The sequence below is a fragment of the Hydra vulgaris genome, chromosome 10 (assembly GCF_038396675.1).
Source record: "Hydra vulgaris chromosome 10, alternate assembly HydraT2T_AEP".
NCBI lineage: Eukaryota > Metazoa > Cnidaria > Hydrozoa > Anthoathecata > Hydridae > Hydra > Hydra vulgaris.
Window position 1 is genome coordinate 28234768 of NC_088929.1, and position 27349 is coordinate 28262116.

The 27349-nt window shown below is 26.9% G+C and overlaps 1 protein-coding gene across 1 annotated transcript in view; it reads right to left on the minus strand.

Annotated features, from left to right (window-relative positions):
* Nucleotides 1-849: 849 nt before the first annotated feature.
* The window catches only part of LOC100198299 (dynein regulatory complex subunit 2), a 43930-nt gene continuing 17430 nt past the window's right edge, over nt 850-27349 (minus strand). The window contains exons 8-15 of the mRNA XM_065807688.1: nt 21908-21978; nt 21621-21690; nt 9533-9592; nt 6447-6539; nt 6305-6355; nt 5649-5742; nt 1246-1318; nt 850-1155 (exon numbers count right to left, since the gene is read on the minus strand). Coding sequence (XP_065663760.1) covers nt 1065-1155; nt 1246-1318; nt 5649-5742; nt 6305-6355; nt 6447-6539; nt 9533-9592; nt 21621-21690; nt 21908-21978 — 603 coding nt within the window. The 3' untranslated portion in view covers nt 850-1064. The remainder of the gene's footprint in view (nt 1156-1245; nt 1319-5648; nt 5743-6304; nt 6356-6446; nt 6540-9532; nt 9593-21620; nt 21691-21907; nt 21979-27349) is intronic.

The window sequence follows — 27349 nt, forward strand, 5'->3', positions numbered from 1 at the left end:
CCAAACAAGATTTTTAAAGTAAAGATATTTTTTACTCCTTTTGATCTAAGAAATTAAATCGAGAAACGATATAAAGTATGTTATCATGATACTTGATGAACTTTTTTAGTATTTAAACTTTATAGAGTTTTCTACACTAAACAATCTTAAAGATTACTTGAATTTAATAATATAGTAACATGACACTAAGCTTATTTTTTCGCTGAGCTAATTAACGCAAATTGCGGTTATCCGACTGCATAATTAATGCCTGTTGACTTTCAAAAAACGCAAAAACTCGTTAACTAACGCAAAATTTAATTGGGCCGAAGATCAAGACTGCTCGGGAAGTGATCACTCATGTTTTGAATTAATCAAAAATATGATACATTTATAATTAAAAAAAAAAGTTTTTTCACGATAAGATGTGAATAATGTAAGAGTTTGGCAGCGTCTTGTTTCGATATGTGTAAGTTGTTCCAAAACCTCATTTTTTACGTCCAATAGTTTTAGTTCGTTTAGTTTTATGAAGATAGATAAATATTTATTCCTTAGAATATTTTTCTTTTAGAAGCGAGATCTATTTTCCGAATCATACATATTATGGGAAAACCGAAACAAAAAGTTCTAATTATATTAAACTAAATTTTAAGTTAAATAAAACTTAATTTATTTTGACAATTTGTTAAGCACCCGATTTGTAATAACATTTATAAGCATATTTCATAGAAGCACCCAATTTGTAATTACATTTATAAAGTATATAAATGTAATTATATCTATAAGGTTATTTTAAATTTTTTTTAGTCATCTCGAGAAAATTTAGTCACTTGTTCGTAAAGTCATTTTTATTGAATAAATTTGCAACAGTTAGTTAAAATACTATTAAATATAAGTTAATTAAAATACTATTCAATTACTTGTAATAAAATAAAAATTATTAACTTTAATAAAAAAATTTATAAAAACTGCTCTATATATTACTTGCGTATACAAATGAAACTGAAGTAAAAACAACCTTATACATGCAGCATTTTTATTCTAAAAACGTTTTCCGAAATGTAAAAAATTTTTTTTGAATGGTTTTAAACAATATTTTTAACAATATGAGAAGCCTCGATAACTGTTACCGGACGTTTATATTGAACTCTTGTATCAGTAACGGGTACAGCCAAACTGTAAAAAAATAAAGCAATCAGTATATTATTTTTCTCAACAAATATTTCAAGTTTATAAAACTTTTATTTTATTTTTTATATACGATACCTCACGTTCGTTTTGTTGTTTATTATAAATAAGGGGTTTGCTTTTGTTAGAATTTCGTCATTCACAGATATTCCTAAATTGAATTTATTAAAAAATATCAAATACTGTTAAAATAAGATAAAATACTGATAAAACCATTAATTCCTGGTAAATTAATTTTAAACTGCGTCATATAGAGTAAAAGCGAGTCAAAACCGATCACCGAACAATAAAAACCAAATAACTGACTTATTTTTTAAAATTTTTCAACTATCTTTTTAAAAAAGATAGAAAATACCAAAAAGCACATTATCTATTAGATTTTTTTATAATTGTATTTGAAAGTATGAAAACCAAAAGAAAAAAAGATCTTTTTGGCAGAAATTCTGTTAAAATCGATCGATATAAAATACATTTAATAAATTTAAAATTTTATATATCTAAATGTATATATTTTTATATAGCATACAGACATATGCTATACATTTTTTATATAGCATACAGAAATAATAAAAGACTTACAGTTTTACATTTTTTGATAAAATGTAATGTTTTGTTAAAATGTTTTGATTAAATGTAAAACTTTGTTTTACATTTTGTCAAATAATGTAAAATAAAGTTTTACATTTTTTACAATAAAAAAAAATCTGAACCCATTACAAATGTTTTGTTGCAGAACCAAGTATTGCAATTTGGATTCTTGCATAACATTACGTCCAAATGTAATTCTTTTTACGCTTTCTGCATTTAATAACTTTTCTTCTTTTGGCTGAAGGTGATGTAATCGGTTCTATATTTTGAGTTACTTCTTTTTCTGCAGGGTTTGGCATTGGCATTATGAGAACACCGCGTTATGTAATACATTGGCCAGCTATTTTTTGAATATTAGGTTGCCTCGATTTTTTTTTCACGAGACTTATTTTTTTCTTCAAAAAAACTCTTTAGCTCATTTTCCATTTCGATTTTCATTCTCTTACGTAGTGCTTAGTACTCGTCGAACCTTAAGCTGCTGTTAATGGTTTAGAAGATAATGCTAAAGGCTTTTTAGTTGGTAATTGGCAAATTGAAGACGTCGGTTAATTAAACGTTTCAGAGATAGCTAATGCCTGTTGATTGATTTTATTTTTGTCAAGTGAAAATAACCTTGTATATTCAAAACCAGCAATAGCGTGCAAACGTGTAAAACACTTTCCGCTCTCATACACCTGTTTGAGCAACGAAGGAAAATTTTCTTTATCCAACCAGAACTAGAAATTGAATATTTGGTGCCAGTAGGAACACCTAAAGCCCACTCAGCTCTAAAGTTTCGTTTTGCTTTGTATACCACAAATGATAGTGTATAATGGATGTTTTCATTGTTACCATTGAGTTTCAAAACACGTTTCGTACCTTTTCTACATACTACAGTTGCTTTGCCTTAATCACCACAGAAACCCGTTTCATCGCAATTCCAAATGTGACAGCCAGAAGTAATACCAGACAACTGATATTGTTTAGTGACAACTTCAAAATAATTATAAATTATTTCTTGCGTACAAGAAACAGCTCTAGCAGATGCTAAATTGTTAGTTTTTCTAGTGGGAATTTCCTTAGACCATCGCTTCATAAATGGATAAAACAAGACGTTGCTAGGCCCACCATTTTTAAATAGGTCTGATCGATTTGTACGAAGAAGGTAACCGCATACGAAGTCCATGACATCATTTCGTGTTAAACTATAACCCCAATTAAATAGGAACTTAAACGCATGCACCATCATTGACTCTGTTTGCTGTGAGAGTACGGTTGTTGATCCTGATCCCTTGAAGCTATCTTTACTGTTGTTCTTACGACCTATGAGAATGGAATGCCATATTTGAATGCAGCTTTTCTGATTGAAGTATTTTTTTCTTTCATACCATTTAACGCAGGTTCTATATCTTCTTCATTGTATGAATTTTTACTTGTTGTCATCTTGAAAGTGAATAAATAATAAATATCATTGAGTCATTTTTGTAAAATAACTTTATATAGGAAGTACCCGGAACTAACACATGAGAAAATCCAATAATTTATTTCAAATATTTGAAAATTCACATGCTACTTAATAAAGGAACTTAAAGTAAATATGTAAATGATCGGTTTTACCAGAAAAAATTTATTATTAATTTTTCTTACTTTTTTGTCTAATTTTGAAGTATAAACTGAAATAAGAATTATGTAATCGGTATTAAAATTAAATTTTCTACAAGATAGGGGTAAAATTATTTTTAAACGAATTATCGTTGCTGGAGTTATTACGATAGCAAATAAAAGAGAAAAGCAAATATTTATGACTCTCTTTTAAACTTTTATATATAAAAAAAAATAACTGAAAAATGACTTGGATTTTATTTTGACACATATGAATGGAGAAGATGATTCACTTTCTTATGGTGTTTTTATTCTATAAATATTCTTATCAGTTCCGGTTTTTTTAAATTTTTTTGACCAGTGATCTAAAAAATAGCATGATCGGTTTAAGGTTCATGAAAAGCGCAACCCAAAATGATTCAATACTGAAATTAAAACTGTGTCTAGAGAGAAATATATGTTATTTATGAAGTTTTGATGTTGTTCTTCTAAATATAAAGATAAAATTCATACATTGATGTTTCATATATGACGCTTTCAAGCATTGTACAAGTAGTACAAGAAACGCAGACTTCAAAGTTCTGCACAGAATGTCATTCAAAAAAGTGCATCGATTTAACCAGAGGAAATGAGCGAAATGTCCTGACTTTAAGTAATATTATGAAGATATAGATTGAACAATTTCTTTCTCTCCAACTTTCTGTAAAAATTTTTCGCAAAATTTTTTCTACGTAGATAAATTTTAGCTAAGATTTAACTTAAAAAATATTCAATAACCTGCACCCCTAAGGGAGGGCTATGGGGTGAGCAGTAGAAAGATTCCTAACTCCTCCCCAACTCTTTTTTTTTTTTTTACAAATTTTTTAGCTATGCAAAAAACTTATGTAGTTTTTATATAATTTAACAATCCTGCCACTAAAAATAAAGTTTCGCCAGTTTGCCCAAATGGACAAATTTATATGTGTTTTTTAATTTTTACTTAACAATATTTAGAAATTGTTAAATAAAGACTAAAACTCTGAAAAAGTTTGGCTAGTTTAGTGTTTGACAACTTAAAGAAAATTTTGATAAAAGATTATAGAGTTCTGTAAATACATTGGCAAAATGCATTCAGATTATAAAATCAGGTTTATTATTTTCTAATGTGGTCGTAGCACTTAATTTTGAAAATTATTTTGTAACAGGTTGGGGGGGGGGGGGGGGGAAACAACAAGGATATTTGGAACACTCGCTGTTATTATCAAGCTTAAACAGTCATATGATGGCAAAATGTTTCCAATATTACTGTCTCAAATAAATTTATCTTTAATTTAATATTTTATTTCTTGAAGACAAGAAATAAAATATTAAATTAAAGATCATATCTGCTCCTTTCTTGTTTTAATAGGCTGAAGTAGAAGTTATTGAAAAAAAACTACTTTTTCTCTTTCAATTAATATGAATTGTAGTTGTCAAAGACCACATCTGAACTGTTGTTGCTATGTGAATGCCTTAATTATCTTAAACTGCTTTTTTCAAACACTCTTAGGTCAGCATTGCTAAATGCTGACTTAATTCCAAGGACTTTCACTAATATGAGATGATTCTAAGTTTTTATCAATTAAAATTAAGGTATTTTCTTGATTCAATTATTTAATTTTGATGTTTCAACCCTGTTTAATGCATACAAATTTGTTTAGCAAGAAGCATAAATGTTTTTTGGACAAATGTGAAATAAGCTTTATATTCAAAACTTATTTTGGAGACAAACTGTCTCTAAAATAAGTTTTAAATATAAAGTTGTATTGCACGAATTGCATTGATAAGTTTTTTTGATCTTTTTCCAAAGTAAATAAAGCAACAAGCATAAATTAGACATTTTGTATCTGCCATTTTGATAATACCTTTTTTTATATGATTGCTTTAAGAAATATTAGGTGTAATAGCGAGCCTTTATATCTGTATTGTAATTTTTTTTACCCAATTGAATAGATGATCATAAAATGACAATGTCTGGTGGCATTAAATAATGGAAATATTGCAAATAGATTTTTTTAGAATGCAAAAAAACTACTAAAAACCCTTGATCATCTTGAAATCTATGGTCATAAAATTTATTAAGAAAAAATGTTTTTTTTTAATTCAATTTATGCAGTAGTTTTAAGAAAAATAAAAAAACTGGTTTCAAAGAGCCCTGGAAATGATAGCAACACAAAAAACTATTTGCTGAAAACAACAATTTTTTTGTCTGTTTTTTGAGGAAAATGTCAACAAACAATGTATGAGTTTTAAAAAAAAATTAAATAACTTTCATGAATTAAAAAAAAATTTACCATCTAAATATTGTTTTAATAGCGATTTCAGCTGTTGATTTTCTTGACATAGTGCATTTTTCTCATTACTTAAAGCTATTTTGTCAAGTAGCACCTAAACATAGTTTTAAAAATTTATATCACAAGTTTAAAATTTATATCATAATAAAGTCAAAAGCTTAGAATATTGAGTAAAAAGTACACATTTCATGTACAATAAGCTAACTTTCATTGCCTATACAGCATCAATAAAGCAATTTTATATGACTTTTTTTAAACCCAAATTAGTCTTGATCTGAATTGGTCAAAAATATATATGGTATCTAAACGTTTTAAGAGTATTTAAAAGTTGTTTCATATACTTTATTATAACTATAGGCAGTATGATAAAATATAATAATGGAATAGAATATAAAACAAAACTAAAAAGCTTTTACATATTTAAGCTAAGAGATAAAAATAAATTAAATTGATTTAAAACATATATATAGTACATTCAACAACTATGAAAATACATTGACAAAACGCCCATTATACACAATTATTTTTATGTCAAATGTCTTACATATCAAATCGTACATACAGTGCAACACACAGGACAAGTCTAAAGTTTTTGGGTTCAGTCCAGTTAAACTTGGAGTTGATTAGATATAAAATTTAAAAACAGAAAAACCTACTTTATTGTATCTTTTCCAAAAGTTTTCCAAAGGTGAATATTCATGGAAAAGCTGCACAAACAAAGTTCATTTTTTCTTTAAAATTAATACAATAAATAATCTTTTACAAATAATATATTAAAAGAAAACTTAAGTAGTATACCTCTGCAAGAGGTTCTGAGGGTTTTTCCTGATTGAACTCATCTACTTGCTTTTCTTCTAATACAGTCAATGAAGTAGAATAAAATGGAAGAATCTAAAGTTTTTAATCAGAAAATACAACTTAACTTTCAAAAAGGATAACTACCTAATATAACTTATTTATTGAAACTATATAATCATATTTTGATGAAATAATATTTAGACAATAATATAAGTTTATTAATAAATACAAAATAAGACTGCAAAATAAGTTTATTAATAAATGATCATTATACAATGCTATAAGATAATTATTAAGAAGATATAAATATAAGAAGATAATGATGTTATAGACCATAGAACTAATATTATATACATTCATACATATTTATATATATATGTAAGTTAAGCTAGTGTATTCTACAAATAGAGTGCTCAATGTTCTTAAAGAACAGAGCAATAATATATATATATATATATATATATATATATATATATATATATATATATATATATATATATACATACACGTATACATATACATATATATACACATATACATATATATATATATATATACATATATATATACATGTATATATATATATATATATATATATATATATATATATATATATATATATATATATATATATATATATATATATATATATATATATATATATATATCACCCCCTGATGGTTTTTCAATAAAAACAAATTTTTATATGCTTAAATATAGATTTTTGACCCGAATTTTTTTTTTAAATATTGAATTTACATCAAAAAAAATTTTTATAACAAGAAATTTATATTCCTATACTTAAAACAAAAATTATCCATTAAATTAGAAAAAGTGTAAGTCAAAATAGTGTATCACCCCTTAAATAATTATTTTGCTAATATAAAATTAATAGTCTATTTGTGCGCCTTATGCCTTGAAGACTGCAAGACATCTTTTAGGCATTAAATTTACTAAGTTTTTAAGCCATTGGGTGTCAAATTTTTCCCATTCCTCAATGAGAATTGCCTTTAGATGCGAAAAACTGAATGGTTTTTGATCAGCTACTTTAATTTTAAAAAGATTCCATAAATTTTCAATCGGATTTAGGTCTGGTGACTGAGGAACCCAATCTAACATTTTAATACTGTTTTTCTTTAACCATTCAGTAGCTAACTTTGATGTGTGTTTACGATCTCCATCCTGTTGAAAGATAAAATTACGAGATAAGCCAGCACTTCTGGTGCTTGATCTCAGTTTTCGCTTCAGAATATCAGTATAAACCTCTTTTGTTATTATTCCGTCAATGAATTAGAGTTCGCCAACACCACTCTAAGCAAAAGAGCTCCAAACCATCATTTGACCTATGATAAGAGGAAAAAATAAGTTAGAAGTATATATTATATTGAAATTTTATAATAAAGCTTAATATCACCTCCCCCATGCTTGACAGTTGGTCTCATACATTTAGGATTTAGGCATTCACCATTTTTTCTCCATTTGCGCACGATACCACCAGAACCAAACAAACATATTTTTGTTTCATCATTTTGTTTTAACTCTTTGCAATTGGTCAATAGTCCGATTTGAATGTTTCTTAACCCAAGCCAATCTTTTCTTTTGATTCTTTTTACTCAAAAAAGGCTTTTTTGGAGCAACTCTACCTAAAAAACCTCGATTTTTCAAGCGATTGTGAACAGTTTGAGGATTTACAGTTATACCATTATCTGTTTGTAAATCTTTCGCAAGCTTTGTTGCAGATAATCCTCGATCTTGTTCAACTTTTCAAATAATTTCTCTATCAATGCATTGGGTAGTCTTAGCTGGGCGTTCTTTTCTTAGCAAATTTTTAACAGTACCCATTTTTTTATATTTTCTAATGATATTTCCTACACTATTAGGCTTAACATGGAATATTTTAGAAATAGTTTTATATCCTTTTCCCCTTTTATAGTGACCCAGGATCAGTTTTTTTACTGATTCATGAATTTCATATCTTTTCGCCATAATTTTCTTATTAAGAACCTAAAAAGAAAACAAACTTTGCTAAAAAATTAGTTAGAATAACTTCTATCAATCAAATTTGATTGTTTTTGGCTTATTTTCTGCAATTTTACTTATTTAAACAACAGAAAAGTTAAAAAATGATTAGGGGGTGACACTTTTTTGACTTACACTTTTTCTAATTTAGTGGATAATTTTTGTTTTAAGTATAAGAATATTAATTTCTTGTTTTAAAAATGTTTTTTGATATTACTTCAAAAAAAAAAAAAAATTGAGGTCAAAAATCTAATTTTAACCATATAAAATTTTGTTTTTATTGAAAAATCAACAGGGGGTGATAGACTTTTTTGACATACTGTATATATATATATATATATATATATATATATATATATATATATATATATATATATATATATATATATATATATATATATATATATATATATATATATATATATATATATATATATATATATATATATATATGTTAGGGTGGCTCTTAAAACAATATTTTTTGAAAATATCTGCTCTCAACCTCTAAATGTGTTCTATATAATAAATAATACTGGGCCTAAAAATTTTTTATATATATTTATTATATATATATATATATATATATATATATATATATATATATATATATATATATATATATATATATATATAACAATGCGTTTTTAGATTAACCCTGTGACATCACACTAAAATAGCCTGCTGCCAGGAGCTTCAGTACATACATACATTGACTATTTTATACCCTGCAGCCGCAAAGGAGCGCCACCACAAAGACTGAGGGTGTGGCATGGGGCAGCAATCTTTTGTTTCATTATCTTTTAACTTTTTTCTGAAAAAGCTGCAGGCTATAAAGATAAGCAAAACTAGTATAATAGCTGAAATAGTTGAATAGTATAGTTGAAACAACTATACCCACAATAAATTATGTATCCATTTTCATTCTTGTCAAACATCATCAACATGATAAATTTTGTGTTTAATTGTAAGATAATACAGTTCACATAAAAATAAAAAAAATCAAGCAAAAGAAAAAAAAAATAAAGTAATCAAATTAAAACAATATACAAAGTTCAAGTTTCATTTACTTTTTCTTCTTCTGTCTCTAATTTCCTACACCTTTCAGCAAGCTTTAATATCTTTTCACCCTAATAAAACAAAAAGTGTTAATAACACTTTAGAGTACAATGAACAGTTTGAAAATGTTTCTTAAGTTAGAAAAAATTCTCATCATGAGTAATCTTGTTTTTCCTAATTTAATTTCCTCAGAAATTTTATATACATAGAGCACCATATTTCTCAATATTGTTATTATTTAGGTTAATTAATTATTTATCAAAATAATTAATATGCATATATAAATAATCAACTTTCTCTTTTATTTAATTTGCTACATAACTTATGCAAAGAAATGCATTCATTTTAAAGTAAAGTTAGAACAGTGAGAGGTGATGCCTTTACCTCCTGCCTCTTTCTTCTTTGACAAACATAATCAGGGTAACTCAAGAAATTTAAACGGAAAGGCTCTCAAAACTTTTCCTTTTCGCATCCATTTAATTAACCCTTCATCCTGTCAATGGTAGTATAGGGTAGAACCTTAATAACTAAGTTTTCGAGAAATGCTCATTTTACGTTGATAAAGTTATTTATTTATATATTGAAAACAATTGGATAACCATTAACTCTTGCATTATGATGTACTAAAACAAAAAAATCAGCTCTACATATGCCTATTAGTAAAAAGAGCAATTTATTGGACCAGGGAATTTGTCTTATTCATTGAGAACTACTTATTGAATGGGACAAAAATATTATTGAATAGGACAAATATAAAAGATTACAAAATGAAAAGAGGTCAGTCATAAGCTTCAAGTATGTTAAGCAGTAAAGGTTGTTTAGACCACTAGGGATGCCAAAAAGGCTAAGCATATGGTATGCACATTCGTAATAGGAGCACCATGAGAAATTTTTGTTTTAAAGAGACATAAATATGTCCTCATATTGACAAACCTAACAAATTATAATTTTAAAAGCCAAAATTAATGAATTTCATTTAATATAGAATATATGATTTTTTTTAAGTAAAACAAAACAGTGTAGTCTAAAAGCTTAGAACTATTTCCATTAATATAAGTTAATTATTAGCTTGTTAAGTATCTAATTTACTTTGAAAAACTCAACAACAAAGCGACTTATTAGTTTTAAAAAATTTAATTTTATGTGTTAAACTAATACACTAAAAACAACACTTATTGCTTTTCACAAAATATTAAGTAATAAAAATTAATTATATTAAAGGAAGTGATATTAAAAGTAAAAGATATTAACAGTTAACTTCACATAACTCACACTCATAGTAACGCTTCTTACACTTCTTAGCTATTACAATTATAATTACAACACTCTTACACTTCATTGCTATTACAATTACCACATATCCACAATTGACGAGAGAAACACTAAATCCAATAAGGCCCAACAAAATTTTTTGAGTTACATTTGCATATTTTGTTAGTATTTTGTTGTTGTTGGTTGATGATGCATTTTTTACAGATAACACAACTTTTTTTTTTCAAAAACGGCAGGGTTACTTTTGGTGAAGAACTTTATGGAGATTCCTAATCTGCAATAAAAATAAAAAAATAAAATAATAAAATAATTTCTTTCTGGGTGGGTCAGCGTTGTTTTGAATGGAAAAATGACTAAAATATGACTAAATTAACAGGGCGAAACTATAATTAACAAAAAACTTTTTTTTTTAAATTTTTGATTAATTCAATAATTGTTATGTTGAATTTTAGGAAAATTAATTATTTGGTTTGATTATAAAAGTCATAAAAATAAACACAGAAAAGGATTTTTTGTAAAGGGTATTTTTGCAAAAATCAGGCACTTTTTTCATATTTTAGTCAAAGAATGTTATGGTAGATTGTATAGTTTTTTTAAATTTTAATTAAAATTTTCAAAAAAAAAAAAAAAAAAATGTCTTCTTGAGGGTAACGCTTAGTTTTCAATGAAAAAATAACTAAAATATGAATCATTAAAGAGAAAAAAATATAAATTAAAAAAAAAACTTTTTTTAATTACTTGATAAACTCAATATAAACTGAACCATATGTTGAACTTTATGTAAATGTAATATTTTGTTAAAAAGCCAAAAAAATAAACACATAATGGGGGGGGCTTTTGTGAAGGTTGTTTTCAGAAAAAATTAGTCAATTTTTTCATATTTTAGACAGTGAATGTTAGTGTAGGATGCGCTGTCTTTTCTGTAACTAATAATAAGTCAAACAACTTTGTTATAACAAAAAGTATATTATATTCTAATACATTTTATAATATATACTTTATAATACTGATACCTTTATTAAAATGTACATATATTTAACAATTATTAGTTTATAAATTTTATTTAAAATTTGTGAGTCCAACTAAGTTATATTCAGCATTGTTTGTGCTCATAACACCCCTACTGATTTCTTGTGCTCTTATATATCTTTCTCATTTCTTATGGGAATATATTTTTGCACAAGCTTTTGTAACCTATATTAAAAATTAAAAACAATTTAGTCATTAAAAAAATTTAAATAAGTTATTATATTCCTGTAATTATATAAACAAAAAACCTGCTTAACACAATGTTCAATGGATTGGGAATGGCATGGCCAATTTGGAACAACCATATGCGAAAATATTTTCTAACTTCATGGGTTGTGAGGCTTGTGATAAGTAGTGGTTCGTATATTGAATTTTTCCACTCAATTAGATTAGTTAATTTATCAGCATCAGTATATATGCATGGGATTTTGCAAACTCTTACTGAATTATCTCCGAACTGAGTATTATTATCTCCTTCCCTTCTAATCTCTAGTACCTTTTTCACTTCTAACTTTCGTTCCTCTTCGTCTTTGAAAAACAAGAGTCTTGATAATGCATTCACTAAATGCAACCCATGCAGATCTCTTTACAGTTTTCATTCTATTGCAACAACCTCTTTTTTTTGATATTTTAGTTGTTTCAATTGGAATAAAATATCCCGAGGTTCATATAACCAGGAACAAAGAGAATGATAAAAAAAAATGTTTGGGCAGGATTTTTTTAAGTAAAACAAAATAATAAAGGTATACCAAGAAAACCAAACTTTGTTGTTTTACTCAAATTAGTAAAACAACAAAGTTTGTTTTTCTTTTTTACATCTACAAACTTTGTAATTTATTCAAGTGCATTTAACTCCAAAGAGTTTTAGTAAATGACATCATTGCAAAATTTCGATAAGAAATCTGAAAATTCTTCTTTTTTTTTATCAAATTATAGAACCTTTTTTTTATTATTATAGATTACTAAAAAATTGGTTTAGTTACTTATTATTACTAGAGATGGGCCGATTCCGATTCTCTGTTGCAATTTCGATTCTTTACCGATTACGATTCTTTTGCGATTCTTATTATTTTAATTAAAACTGTGAAATAATAGCAACTAAACAAGTAACATAACATTAAACAATATATATGTTTGTATGGAACTTATTATTATTAAGAAACAAATAATATAGTCATAAGTAATGGTAAAAGTGATCAGATACACAGAATGTTGTCTTTTCAATCAGCTTTTACATATGATATTAGTACCGTTAGTACTGATAGTTAAGAAACGGGAGGTTCTTGTTCAAAAACACAAGCATTTGCACTCGTTCCGGAGTTAACCGGCTTCTTTTCCGGTCGCAGATAAGACCCGCAGTACTAAAAAACCGATCCGAAAATACTGTATATAGAGGCGTCCCTAAATATTTCTGTGCTAGTTTTTTCATGTTAAGAAATTTGGATTTCCTCCAGTATTCAAAGACGTCCTAGTGACTTGCAAGTAGAGGTTCTTTCAAGTACATTGCTACTTCATTGTGCAATGCGCAGTATAAATCTAAAACATTAAAACAATTTAAAGGCTTGCAATATTTAAAGTACAATACTAATATAGAAGCACAATACTTACTACAGAATTTGTGTTGATTATTTGGTTATATAATGACCAAACAGCACCTGGAGCAGGTGTGGTAGGTTCTTGATTTTCAGCAGCTTTAATTTCATGACCCTCGTCTATGTCCAATGCATTTAACTCGCCAATTAATAAAGTAACAGCTTTCTCAGCCATCGTCCTGCTCCTAAAAATCTTGTTTTTAAATCTGGGATCTAGTATTGTTGCAAAAGCATATATAGGTTTGTTCTCGCAGTCTCTGTAACGCTGATGCAAATATTGACACAGAGATTCTTTAAAATTTCCGTAGTCCTTGATGGGATCAATTGACATGTTAACTGCATTTATTATTGGGATAACTTCTGATGTGGTCACTTTCGATGAACTTGCAGTAAGCGTGACCTCTTCAAACACTTTTAAAGCAGCAACGAGAGGAACCAAACTATCCCATTCTCCGGTTGACAACTCATTGTTTTGTCTAGTAGCTTTTGGGAAATGTGGCATTACCAACAGAACGCATCTTTTTGTTCAATTAAACGGTTCAGCATGTGGAAGGTGCTATTCCATCTAGTTAGCTCATCTTGAATAATGCTGTGTTTAGGCAGTCCCAGAATATACTGAGATTGTCTCAAAAGTTTGTATGACTTAACCAAATGTTTTAAGTGTCCTACTATTCTTCTACAGGTAGCAGTTAGTAAAGATATGCGTTCATTGTCGAGGCAGCTGTCTTTCACAACCAACTGAAGTGTATGGGAAAGACAAGGAATATTTGTAAACTTCTCGACTTCCATAGCAGAAACCATATTTCTGGCATTATCTCTTACTACTACATTGAGTTTTTCAAGTAGTCCCCAACGCTCAAGTGATTCCTTCATAAAATTAAAAAGATTGGTTGCGGTGTGGGACTCATAAGGATAAGGTACCACGTCAAGACAAATGTGAATTTGTTTCATATCTTCTGTGAGGAAATATGCTGTTAGGCTCATGTAATCAACATTGGCTGTTGAGCTCCAAATGTCGGTAGTTATAGTAACATGATTAGCTTTTTTTGCCAAGAACTGAATTTTACTTGATACCTTCTGATAAATGCTAGGAATTTCAATAGTCGAGAAATATTTTCTGCTTGGTATCGTATACCTTGGCTCCAAAAACTATAGTAACCTCTTGAAACCAGGATTTTCTACTATACTAACAGGTTGGTTATCTGTGCATATCATTTCAGCAATAAGCCTTGTAATTTTTCGTTTTTTTGTAATCGTTAAAAAAAGTTGAGAATCGTGATTCTTACGATTCCTTGAGAATCGGTAGAATCGGAATAGGCCCATCTCTAATTATTACATAAAAGTTTTGTTCATCATAAATTACTGTAGAATTTCTTTAGTTATTTTATTTTCTAAATTTTTCAAAGTTTGCATTAAAAATATGAACAAAATGTTTCAGATATTTTAAGCTCGTCTATTGTTATAAATTATTTTTGTATTATATTTATTGTTTTTAAATGATTATTATCCTTATTGAGACTCTTGTTAAAAAAATTATTTTGTATTATTTAACACTGCCACAAGCCACTAACAGTGGCTTTTGATTTTTTCAAATTTTGACTGCATACCGCTGGTAGCAGCTTTCGAGTATGCTTCACAATTTATCTTGTTTTGTACATAAATTTTCACTGTAGACACATATAACCTGTTTGTTCTTAAGGTTTAATTAATTCTCTACATAATCAAGAACAAATAAGAGCCATATTGTGTTATTATAAAAAGTTATCACTTGACAAAGATAAAAAATTTTGAGTAATCCTTGATTAAAAAAAACTTCTTCAAATTTAGTTCTAAAATAAAGCAGCATTTGCACTGTAAAATTTAACTCGTAGAAGTTAATAAGTATTTAGCTAAGTAATTAAAAACGTCTTTTGAAGAAAAACATTTTTTTATGCATTAAATGAGTTTTGTTTTGGACTTAATGTTTTAATTACTATTTATAAAGCAATGGTTTTAAGCACTTTGCATTTCTTATTGTTTAGTGATGCATGTTGAAAATTTATTTAATTAAAAAGTTCATTTGTTTAGCTTTCTATTGATATATAGTTTGTTATGCTTTTAAAGAAATTTACTATTCGAATTTTAATTAGTTGTCGATGTTATGCCATCCAAATTTTATTCAAAAAAATGTACGGTTGCAGCATAAAGATTTTTGTAAAAACGGCTAGTAGTGAAAGAGTTAACATTATGAAAGTTTAATTAACAGCATTTATTTGCTAAATTTTTTATTGGGTACAAGTATTCTCAAAATTATATTTAATCATGCTAGAATATATTTAATGAAATTCATTCTGTAAAACTTGTATTGGTGATTTTATTTTATTTTTATAATTGAACAATTATTGGTCAAGATTGCAAATAAGTGTAGCATTATCGAGTAAATTTTAAAATTGAAGTTGTTTAATGAAAAACTTTTTAATGTCAATTTGGTAGTTTTTTGATTTATAAATTTAAGAGACAGGTTTTAATGTAAAGTACTTGCCAAATACGACATAAATAGGGAAATATTAAATATACAATTTTTTTAATGCGCGCTGCAACACATTGACAATTTTAATCGCCATCTGTCTTGAATTATTGCCATAAAACATTAATGCTTTAATTAATAAAAAGCTATCTGTAAATTTGTTAAGTGTAAAATCTATAAATATTTTCTAACTAAAAATTTGAGAATTCAGCAAATATCCTTAATAAATGATGTCAATTACCAAAATTCTTTATTAATTAAATATTTAAGAATTTGTAAAATGTCATTTCAATAGGAGAACAAAAACGTCATAGTGATAAACAGCTTAGATAAACTAGAAAAAAAGTTCACACTGTTTAAATAAAAAGAAAAAAGATTCAGAATATATAATAAGGTGATCAACATCTTTTTTGAATATTTATTATATTCAAGAGAATATTTATTATATTTTAACATAAAAACCTTATATTTATTTGGTTCTTGTGCTTTATAAAAAAAATTTCTTTTGTTTAGCTTCCTATAAAATTCCAAGGAAAGTCATACAATTGATAATAAACACTTATTTTAAAAAACAAATAAAATAAAAACAAATAATATCAATTCAAAGAATAAAAATTCTAAAATAACATCATTTACTAAAAAATTTTGGAATTAAATATGTTTGAATAAACTATAAAGTCTGTAGATTGCAGTGTATATATTAAAGACTTTGAGAGACTGGCTAACATGGAGACAGCGAGCTTTGAGTAAAACAACAAAGGTTGTTTTTCTTGGTTTACCTTTATTATTTTATTTACTTAAAAAAATTCTGCACAAACATTTTTTTTTTATCATTCTCTTTAATATGAACACAACTTGTCTCTGCACTTTGCAATCCCTTTAATTATTCATATTTTAGTCACTTTCTCTTTGAAAACTAAGCACTTACCCCAACAAGACACACACACACACACACACACACACATATATATATATATATATATATATATATATATATATATATATATATATATATATATATATATATATATATATATATATATATATATATATATTTCAAATTCAGATTCTCCATAAAATTCCTCCCACAAATGAACTCCCCTTACTTTTAAAGTTTGATAAAAACAGTAAAAAAACAACACACTTTACCGTAACATTCTTTGTCTAAAATATGAAAAAAGTGCCTGATTTTTGTAAAAATACCCTTCACAAAAACTCCTTTTCTGTGTTTATTTTTATGACTTTTTGAACTAAATAACCAATTTTCCTAAAATTCAACATAAAAATATATTGAATTAATCAAAAATTTTAGAAATTTTTTTTTGTTAATTATAGTTTTGCCCTGTTAATGAGTCATATTTTAGTCATTTTTCTGTTCAAAACAACGCTGACTCCCCAGCAAGACATTATTAAAAAAAAAATTTTTTTCGCAGATTAGGAATCCTCATAAAATTCTTCACTAAAAGTAACCCTGCCATTTTTGAAAAAAAAAAAAAATGACACCCTATTCTCTAAAGTTAATTTTTCTTTTTTGTTTTTTTGTGTTATTTTTACCTTTTTCAACATTTTTTCTCTCATTTACTGTCTTTTCTGGAGTTTTAGTTAATATTATACTTTTACCCTGTTGTCATATTTTCTAGAGTCTTTTCTGGGAGGCATTTTAAGGTGTGGATGAACAGTTCCATCTGCACCCTAAAATGCCTGACTAAATATTTTGACTGATGATTCCAAAGAATTAGCTTGATTGTTTATTTTGTATAAATGTTGATTATCTGGTTGTTGAATTTTCTTATTTCTTGGCTAAAGAGTTCTGTCACTAACACTAGATGATATAAAATCACTTTCCCTGAATATTTAACTATTGAGTGGATAGATCCCACATTATTGAAACCCATTGCAAACATTTTTTATTGTGAATGACGTATTATATGCTGTGCATGCTAGTTAGGCAAACTATAAATATTCATAATCTTTCCTAGATTGGAAGCCAACCATTCATTCTGAGCCAAAATAAAATAAGATTTAAAAGGCCCAAACACTGAAACATTTTATGGCTGCAATCTATGACTGCAGTGTGACGGAAATGTTAACAAAATCAAAAAAGTCTTTTTTTCAAATCTTATTATTTCAAATAAAATGAGGCTTTCAAGGTTGTCCATTAATAATAGCACTGGATGATCCGCAGATGGCTTAGTATGGGATACAAAGTGCTTTATTGCAAATAAAAAAGTTGTCACTTGTCATTCAACTACTTTTGTTACACAACCCAAAGCCTCCTGTCAGTGCACCACTTATCATAAAATCCTCGTAATTTACTATTGGAAATATAAATACAGGTGGAACTGTATTACCCATAGCATTCATGAAAGCCAACATCACTACCAACAACCTTCTTTCTGCTGAAACAACATGACCAACTTGCTTAGCTCCACGAGTTAAAATAATATTTGGAGGGTCTGTAAGTGTTATTAACCCGGTCTCATCTGCATTAAAAATACATTCAGGTTTGAATTTATATTTTAATTGAAGTAACAAATTATCAAAAAACATGGACACAGTATGTTCATTAAACATGGACACAGTATGTTCCTTAAACATGGACACAGTATGTTCATTAAACATGGACACAGTATGTTCATTAAAAACATGAACACAGTATGTTCATTAAAAACATGGACACAGTATGTTCATTAAAAACATGGACACAGTATGTTCATTAAAAACATGAACACAGTATGTTCATTAAAAACATGGACACAGTATGTTCATTAAAAACATGGACACAGTATGTTTTTTAAAAACATGGACACAGTATGTTTATTAAAAACACGGACACAGTATATACATTAAAAACATGGACACAGTATGTTCATTAAAAACATGGACTTAGTATGTTTATTAAAGGCAGTTGCATCAGCAAGGCTGACTTTTTCTGGTTTTCATAGTGATAATTTTTGATGGTGCATCGAAAAAAACTGTTGATCTATTGCTTTTCTGCCATTTTATTTAGGTGCCAAGAATCAGGAATATTTTTTGAATTCAATGCAACACTATACTTGTAAGCTAATAATCTAGTTTGTAGTTTAGTTAAACTGTAACACATATTTGAAGACATGCAAATAATTTACAAGAGCACGTTCATCATAGGCGTGAAAATTTTTCTATTTCCTATGTTTGCAATGTATTTAAAGTTTTCTGGCAGCTTTAGAGATCTTTCCATTTTTACAACTCTACCTACTGCAAATTTTGATAAATTATATTTTTTAGCTGCATCTCGAATCAACATACCCTTAAAAACACTTTTGACTGCATCTTCAACATCTAAAGAATTTTTTCGAATTAATTTTGTGTTTGGTTTCATCTAAAAAAAAATTAAAAACTTCATAAAAATCAAATACGTAATCATATAATACAAATGGCCTATGATATTTGCATTATCATAGGGCATTTGTATTATATGATCAAACTATGAACACTATGTATGTGTATGTAACTATGTAGTGTGTATAAATACAAAACTAAATATCGAAAGTAAACTAATTCCTTAAATATATTAATGTATATAAGTATAATAAATTACTACAAACTTAAACTTTAACTATAATTAGATGTATATTTTATGGTGCAACAGAAATTCGAAGAATTACAAAAATTTGTTAAAATGGTTTGATAAAATTGTTTATTAAAATCTTTTTTCAAGTAAAGTGATGTTGCCTTTTTAAATTACTTCAAGTCCAACTTTTAAAGTTGTTGATGAAGTTGAAATTGATTAATTACTTTGAGCTTTCAAACAAATATTTAAATTTTAATTAAAGCATTGGCACACTCGTTTAGAACCGCACCACAAGAACTGCCATTAACATTAAATGAGATAAAAATATGTGACCGTAACTAAATTGCCAAAATATTCATTTATTTTTATTTTTTCCAGTTTGTTTGAATTCAAACAGTTTGTTTGAACAAATCCCATTCAATAATCATTACTTTGTCCCATTCAATAAGCTTCCCACTTTATTCACAAATGAAGGGCCAGACTAAAAACAACATTACCTTAATGTGAATGGTCTAAAAATTTTAAAACTAGAGACGGTGTATTTAAAAATGAAGTTTAATTTTCGGTAACTTCAGTTCTCACTGCTAAATCAGAAAAAAAAAATTGTTTTTTAAAATAACTTTTTGTTCTTCAAAACACAATATCAGATAATGCCATTGCGCTTAGACATAATAGGAATAATGATTCGATCTATTGAATGGCTATTTCTAATACTTTAAACCACAGGAGTTTGAATATGTAACCATAAATGCTTCTATGCAAATTTGATTTTATCCCATTGAATAATTGTCCCATTCATCAAGGTTCTCCTATATGGTTCATAAATAGAATGAGTATATTTAAAAATAAGCCATACATTAATGATTGCATAAAATATTATAAATAGTTTTAAGGCAAAAAAAGGAAACTATCAAAACAATCAAAGAAAAAGTTTTTTCTTCTTGATTATTTTAAAAAGCCAAAAAACTTTTAACGGTGAAATCACTACTTTTAATAAAGGTTAGACAATCACTTTTACCCTAAAACTCTATAAAAATTTTCAAAATTTTAAAATTTATTTATTTAAAATCTTAAAAAGTTCCTTGAATTTTTTCAATGGCAACTACTAGTATCTAGAAACTTTAAGGTAAAGGTTTGTTTTAATTTTAAACTTTATTGTTTAAATCGCTCAAACAAAATTACTCTAATTGATATTATGATAAATACTATGATATAAATAGGTGATATAATGTGTGTTTAAATTACCTTGCATAAAACCAAGTTAAAATAAAACTGTACACACAAAAAAGAGAACTTACATTTTATTTTGTTAAAAAAAATACTTTAACAATAAAGCTGTTTTATGCAAAGGTATGGTGAATGTGGTACTTTAAAAAATTGTTACAAGGCTTAGCTACTTTAGTGATTACCTTATATCTCTCACATTAAAACAAAAATAATGTGGCAAAAATTTTGATACTGTATATTGTTTATATAGTATAATTATGTCAATAACATTTTTTAAAAAGACGTGGCTTTAAAAACTTCTTACTATTTTGATATATAAATGACACATTTGATAATTGCAATTAAAGACATAATATTGTAAATAAAGGCATCAAAAAGAAATTTTGATTTTTGACATTTCATTATAACCTTCTATTACTAATATTTACAAATGAGTATTATTTCTACATAAAAGAAAATTGAAACACATTTTGAACTATTTTTATATTGAAATATGGAATATAAGCATTGAAATTATGCAATTAGATATGGTGACCTATTTCTTTCTATAGACCTCTTATTAACCACCTAACTTAATGCAATGATTATATGTATATTGTATAAACAAACATACTAATTTACTTATTACTATATCAATGAAATATTTAATGTTTATTTAAAAAAACCACCTAAACATTTGGCTTCTACTACATTATAAAGTATTGTTGTGCTGGAAATAACCTTTGATATTTATATACATTTATTTATTATTAATACAGGTTCAGCACACTCTGTATTTTTAAATTCAAAGAACAACAAAAAAAAAAAAGAAAACAATCTTTATCTTTTTTTTGAATAGAAATCAACATGAGTTAGTTTTAAACTTTTTTTTCAAATTTTATAAAAAAGATATAAGTATAAAAGAGATATTAAAAAAAAACCTTTTCTTTCTTTCGTTCTAGCTCTTTGATAACAGAGTTACTTTGAATTATAAGTGTTGTTAATTCAGATCTAATTAAAAAATAAATAACAGCTTTACAAAATAAAAAGAAAAAAAAAATCAGTTTTTCTTGCAGAACAAAAAAAGATATAAAAATGATTGTTTAAAAATATTTGTTTTTAAATATTTTAATATTAGTAAAAGTATATAACAATAAATTAATCACTGTATTAAAAAAAATATTAAATAAATATGTGTAAATTAAAGTAAATATAGTTTACAACATACCTTTGCTTTTCTCTAAATTTATTCATTTGATCTTTAAGTTGATGATACTGATGAGCAATACTTTCTCGTTCCTAAACTAAGTAACTACTTTTATTTTATAAAATTATCATTTTTTTAATGCTTGAGAGAAATTAATCTCTTTTATTTGTAGAGCTAATAGTTGACATAATACACATATACAGTTTATTCAATCTAAAACCTAAAAACTTTATTTCATTCAATATTCTTAATTAACTTATCTATAGTCAATATAAATCAAATGGCATATATAGTATAATAAAACAAATGTTTTGTTAATTTTTTTTTTTACATACACTACCATTCATAATTATTCAAATGACATTAACTTTTTTTTTTAATGTTATTTTTTATTTAACTGTTTTTATGTTTATTTTTGTACTATTAGATAATTTAATGGTACTTTAATTAAAATGCTTTAATAAAAATCATCATAGTAATAAAAATGTTAAAGTTAGCAAAACTACATAAAAAATGGACCATCAATGACTGTAAATGTGGACCGACATGTCGAAGATTCAAATCTTTGATTTTAAGATAAGATTGTTTATCTGGAAAAAAAAATCATAAAATGTATGATAAAATAGTGTGTATGACTGTATAACATGATGTATGTAGTGTTAAGGTGTGAGGCTGTTTTGGTTGGACAGCCACAAGTGACTTTGTAAAAACAGAGAAAGTAATGACAAAAGTAGTTTAATTGTACACATAAAAAATCATGCTACGCCTTCGGAAAGATGAGTTAATGGGAAGCCATTTGTTTTTTTAGAAGAAAATGACTTAAAGCTTAAATCCAAAACATATTTTTCAAAAAATTGTATAAGTTATTTGACTGAGTTTGAGAATGATCAAATATTTAATAGAATGATTTAGCCTCACCAATCATAAGATCTCTCTTCTATCAGATTTTTATGAGAAGAATTGAAATTAATCTCAAAAACTAATACCTAATAATGCATAAGATGGGAAAAACTTATTAGTTAGTGACACAAAATCGACTTATCCAAATTGAAACAATTTGGATAAGTCGTATGTATGTATGTATATTAGGGATATGAATTTTTTAAAATAAAGTTTCCAATATAAAAAACAGATGAGCTTTGGTTTGAAAGTAACTGAAAAGTCATTGCTTTTACATAATTTTTGAAAAAGGTCACCCACCATGACCTTTGATTACTCACTGGCTCCCATATATCAGTGAATTTTTTTCTTCAAAAGTATATCAACCTGGGTCTCAAAAGAACTAAATTTCATAGAGATTTCAAAAATAATAATGACCATGCTCATAAATCTACATGACATTATGGTGTGAGGAAATGTTTTATTTTGCTTTGCTTGCAGTATTGAACCATTAGAAAGCATGGAAGAAGTGAAACAACTAGTTTAAAAATCTACAGCCTGTCAATCAATTGATACAAGCCTAATATAATGGCTGAAAAGGAAAATAGAAGTAAAAAGAATGTAGCAATAAAATAGTATGGAAATAACTCATTATGAGGAACAGAACTATCTACCCTAATTGACTGTAGACCTACATAGTATGCAATATGATATTATCATAAAGATCAAACCAGTGTATGTGTTATTCAAGAATTAACACTATTTCTCAAAAAGGAGTTCTGAACATAGTTCTGACAAACAATGATACAATATTCTAAAGCAATTTGTTTTCACAATTTATAAATAAATGGAACATTAAACTTTGTTTCAATTGCACCTACATACCATTAGAAAATAGCATTGTAGAACAATGTTATCAAACTGTCAAAAGATTGGCAAAGAGAGTTTCATGCAGCATATTAGAGGCAATGTATTGCCATAACGTTGGTTCAAAAGATGGTTGTAAATTTTCTACTGCACCTATGAACTAATTATACCAATACAAAATGAGAGTAAGAGGAATTGACGACAATAAGATGCACATGAATTTTATAAGAAGATAACTAACATATTCAAGCTTGGCAAGAAGGTATGGGTGAAGCCCCTGGATAACTGATACAATTATCAATACAATATTAAAATAATTACAGGGATCATCTCGGAACAAACGATAGAAGTGGAAAAAATGTGCTGGCACATACACTTCTTAAAACCCATAAGAGTGAATGGTGATTCAGTTAAGATGCTGATGGTGCAAAAGAGAATACAGAGAAGTAAGATATCTGAACGTTATAAGATGTAGTATAAGGTAAAGTGATTGTAATAACCAAAGGGAGTGTAATAAACAAAACTTGTTAGATAGGAAGTCATTTGCAATAAAAATTTATTAGTAAAATTGTACAGCAAATGATCAACTTGTATTGTTCAATATGATTGCTCATGAATAATTGTTATATATTATTATAATTATGTTGAATTTCACTAGAAATAAAGATGCTTTACACATAGCTGGCAAAGATTGTTTTTTATTTGAAACAACACTATTTTTGTACCTTAAGACAACTTAAAATAAAACAGTTCCTCTTTAATAAAAATAATAGCACTTAATAGTTTCCCTCTAATACCATTAAAAAAACAATAAATAACATTTTTCAATTAAAATAAATTTTATGCCTTACTAACCACTCATAAAGAACTTTAAAAAAAATTGATTATTTTAAATTTAAGGGAGGGGGGGGACATTTACTAATTTTTTGAAAAATTTTCCACACACCCCAAGCTTATTAAGACCCCCTTCCCCCCTCATTCCATTTATTTTTATTTTTTGACAGAAAAAACTAAATATCTCAAAACTAAAAAAAGAAAAATCAATGAAAATCGGCCTTAAAAATTAGAACACAATTCTTTCAGTCACTGATAAAAACAAAAACTTTCAGTGTAAACAGGCTTTTAAAATTGCCAACCTAGTAAATCGGTTTGTCGAAAATGAGCTTTTGGTTTATTTCTTACCAATGTATAAAACTTATATCAGCATATTAAATCCTATTGAAATTATGATAAAACAGCAGTTCGAAAATGCGCATTTGACCGCAAGTCACACAATAATTAAATAATTTTAAGCGTGTTTTTAAAAAAATATTAGTTCAGATTTATAAACTAAACTTTTTATAAAAAGTACTTATATTGTACCATAAAAAAATTCCAACCCCCCATTTATTAGATCTGAACTAAAATTCCCACCCCCTCTTGTATTAGGGACTTGAGAGTAAATGAATCTCATGAAAACTTAAAACAAATTTTAGATATGCTTGCACTTGAAAAAATCGCTTTTACAGCAGCTGTAGACATAAAATTGGCTAATGCATTTTTTATATGAGGCTTTGCTGTATCCACATATCCAAGCTGCTGGTGTGAAACTTGAAAGAATGACTTTGAAAAACCATGTTTGACTGGGCAGTTACAAACACTTGATCAAATGTCAAAAACTATCAAGAGTTCATTCAAATAAAAAAAAACAAAGCTCTCAGCAGCGCAATGCAAAAGTTGCATAAACCTCCCTTTTGAACCACTTTTGTTCTTGATTTCCTGCCTGTCATGGAATTGCACACGGATCTTAGAATTACCAACCACCTTTTTAATCACTTGAACACTATTTTGAATCAAACAGCTTCTTATTTCTTTAACACAACTGGTTGGTAAAATAAAATGGGTACCCAGAGACCTCCAGTGCATAGAGGATAATTCAATGGCAATCAATCTCAACAACTCTTGAATAAAATTGACTTGATTGAACCATTACTGGCAAGTGTTAAAATTGAACTACAAGGAACAATAAGGCTAAATAAAAGCACATCACCAAATTTGCTTAAAAATCAGACCAAAATGCATGACATGCCTAGCAAAATAAACCTTCCAATTTTTCATAAAGAATTGGCTTTTTTATTAAACAAGTATCAGATTTTGTTCATTCCAATTTCATTAGGCTATAAGAATCTGGTGAAAAAATCTCAAGAGATAATATTCATCTGGAATACAGTACAAAAATCAAAGACTGTGTAACTGCATATTGATCAATAGGGTACAGTGAGATTTATATGTTTTTGAAAAAAATAAAAATTCAAGCTTAAGAAAAGGTGTAAAATTAAATTTCAAGGTAGGTTTATTATGGACCACTTTTTGATCAGAAAATGTTTTGATACCCAAATTTTTATATTTACACATTATTAAAATGAAAAAAACTTAAATTATTATAAAATAAATAAAATCCATTTTTATGTAATAAACTCTCCTAATAAGCACAGCGCCGAATTAATTTAAAAAAAATATTTTCACTTGGTTCTCCGCTGTATAAAACTTTATACAAGATCGTAGTCTGTTACTATTTTATTTGTTATTAGTTATTTAATCGAAATATTTATAAATGTCGAAAGTTAAGACTAGATCATCCACCACTGCAATTTCATATTTTATTGGACCTGGAAAAGATTTTATTCCTAGTGAGCTGCCTACAAACAGAGCAGTTATTCAAAAAGGAATTTTACTAAAAGAACAAAAAAGCATAACATGCAATCTACACCATAATAAATATTCTAACAAAGATCTTGCTAGCGATCTGATTCCATTTGTTCTGCTCAATGGAGAAAAGCAAATGTTAAGTTTCAACAGTCAGTTATTATTGGTGAGAAATCACTTTGTTATAGAATTAAAACCCTTTGGAAGAAAGTAGAAAGTGTTGCATGGGGAAGAACTAAGGCAAAAGTAAAAGAAGAACTTTTATTGAAGTTAGATAAGCTAATGGACCTCATAATATGTCCTCATAAGATACTTCTGTGTGAACATGATCTGTCTGGGTGTTCTTCCCCCCAAAATTGTAAAAGTAAAGCACATATATATTGCACCTGTATTTTTTCTAAAAAAATTCCAACTATGGAGCTCAGGTGGTTATACAGTCAGAGAAATAAGACAGGTGAAAAGTCTGACATACAGATGGGACATGCTGATAAGATTGAGACAACGAAACTTAGAAAAAAATATGAGAAAAATCAGTGACGAAAAAGCTTATGAGAAAAGAATGAAAAAACTACAAGATGATCAAGCATCCTTTGAGGTAAATATAATTTCATAATAATAAATATTTTCCTTGTTTATATAGCAAATTATATATATATATATATATATATATATATATATATATATATATATATATATATATATATATATAACGGCTAAATATATGCATGTATATATATAAATATATATATATGCATATATATACATATGTATATATATACAACATATATATAGGCATGTATATATATACGTTGGTAAATATATACATGAATTATGTAGGTTCATCAGGAAGAATCTTCCTGATGAACCTACTGATGATGAATCTACTTTCTTCCTGATAAACCTACTGATGGTGAAACACAGTGTAGAAGAAATCAAAAATTAGATAAGTGTTTTTACTAATTTATATATATACATATATATATATATATATATATATATATATATATATATATATATATATATATATATATA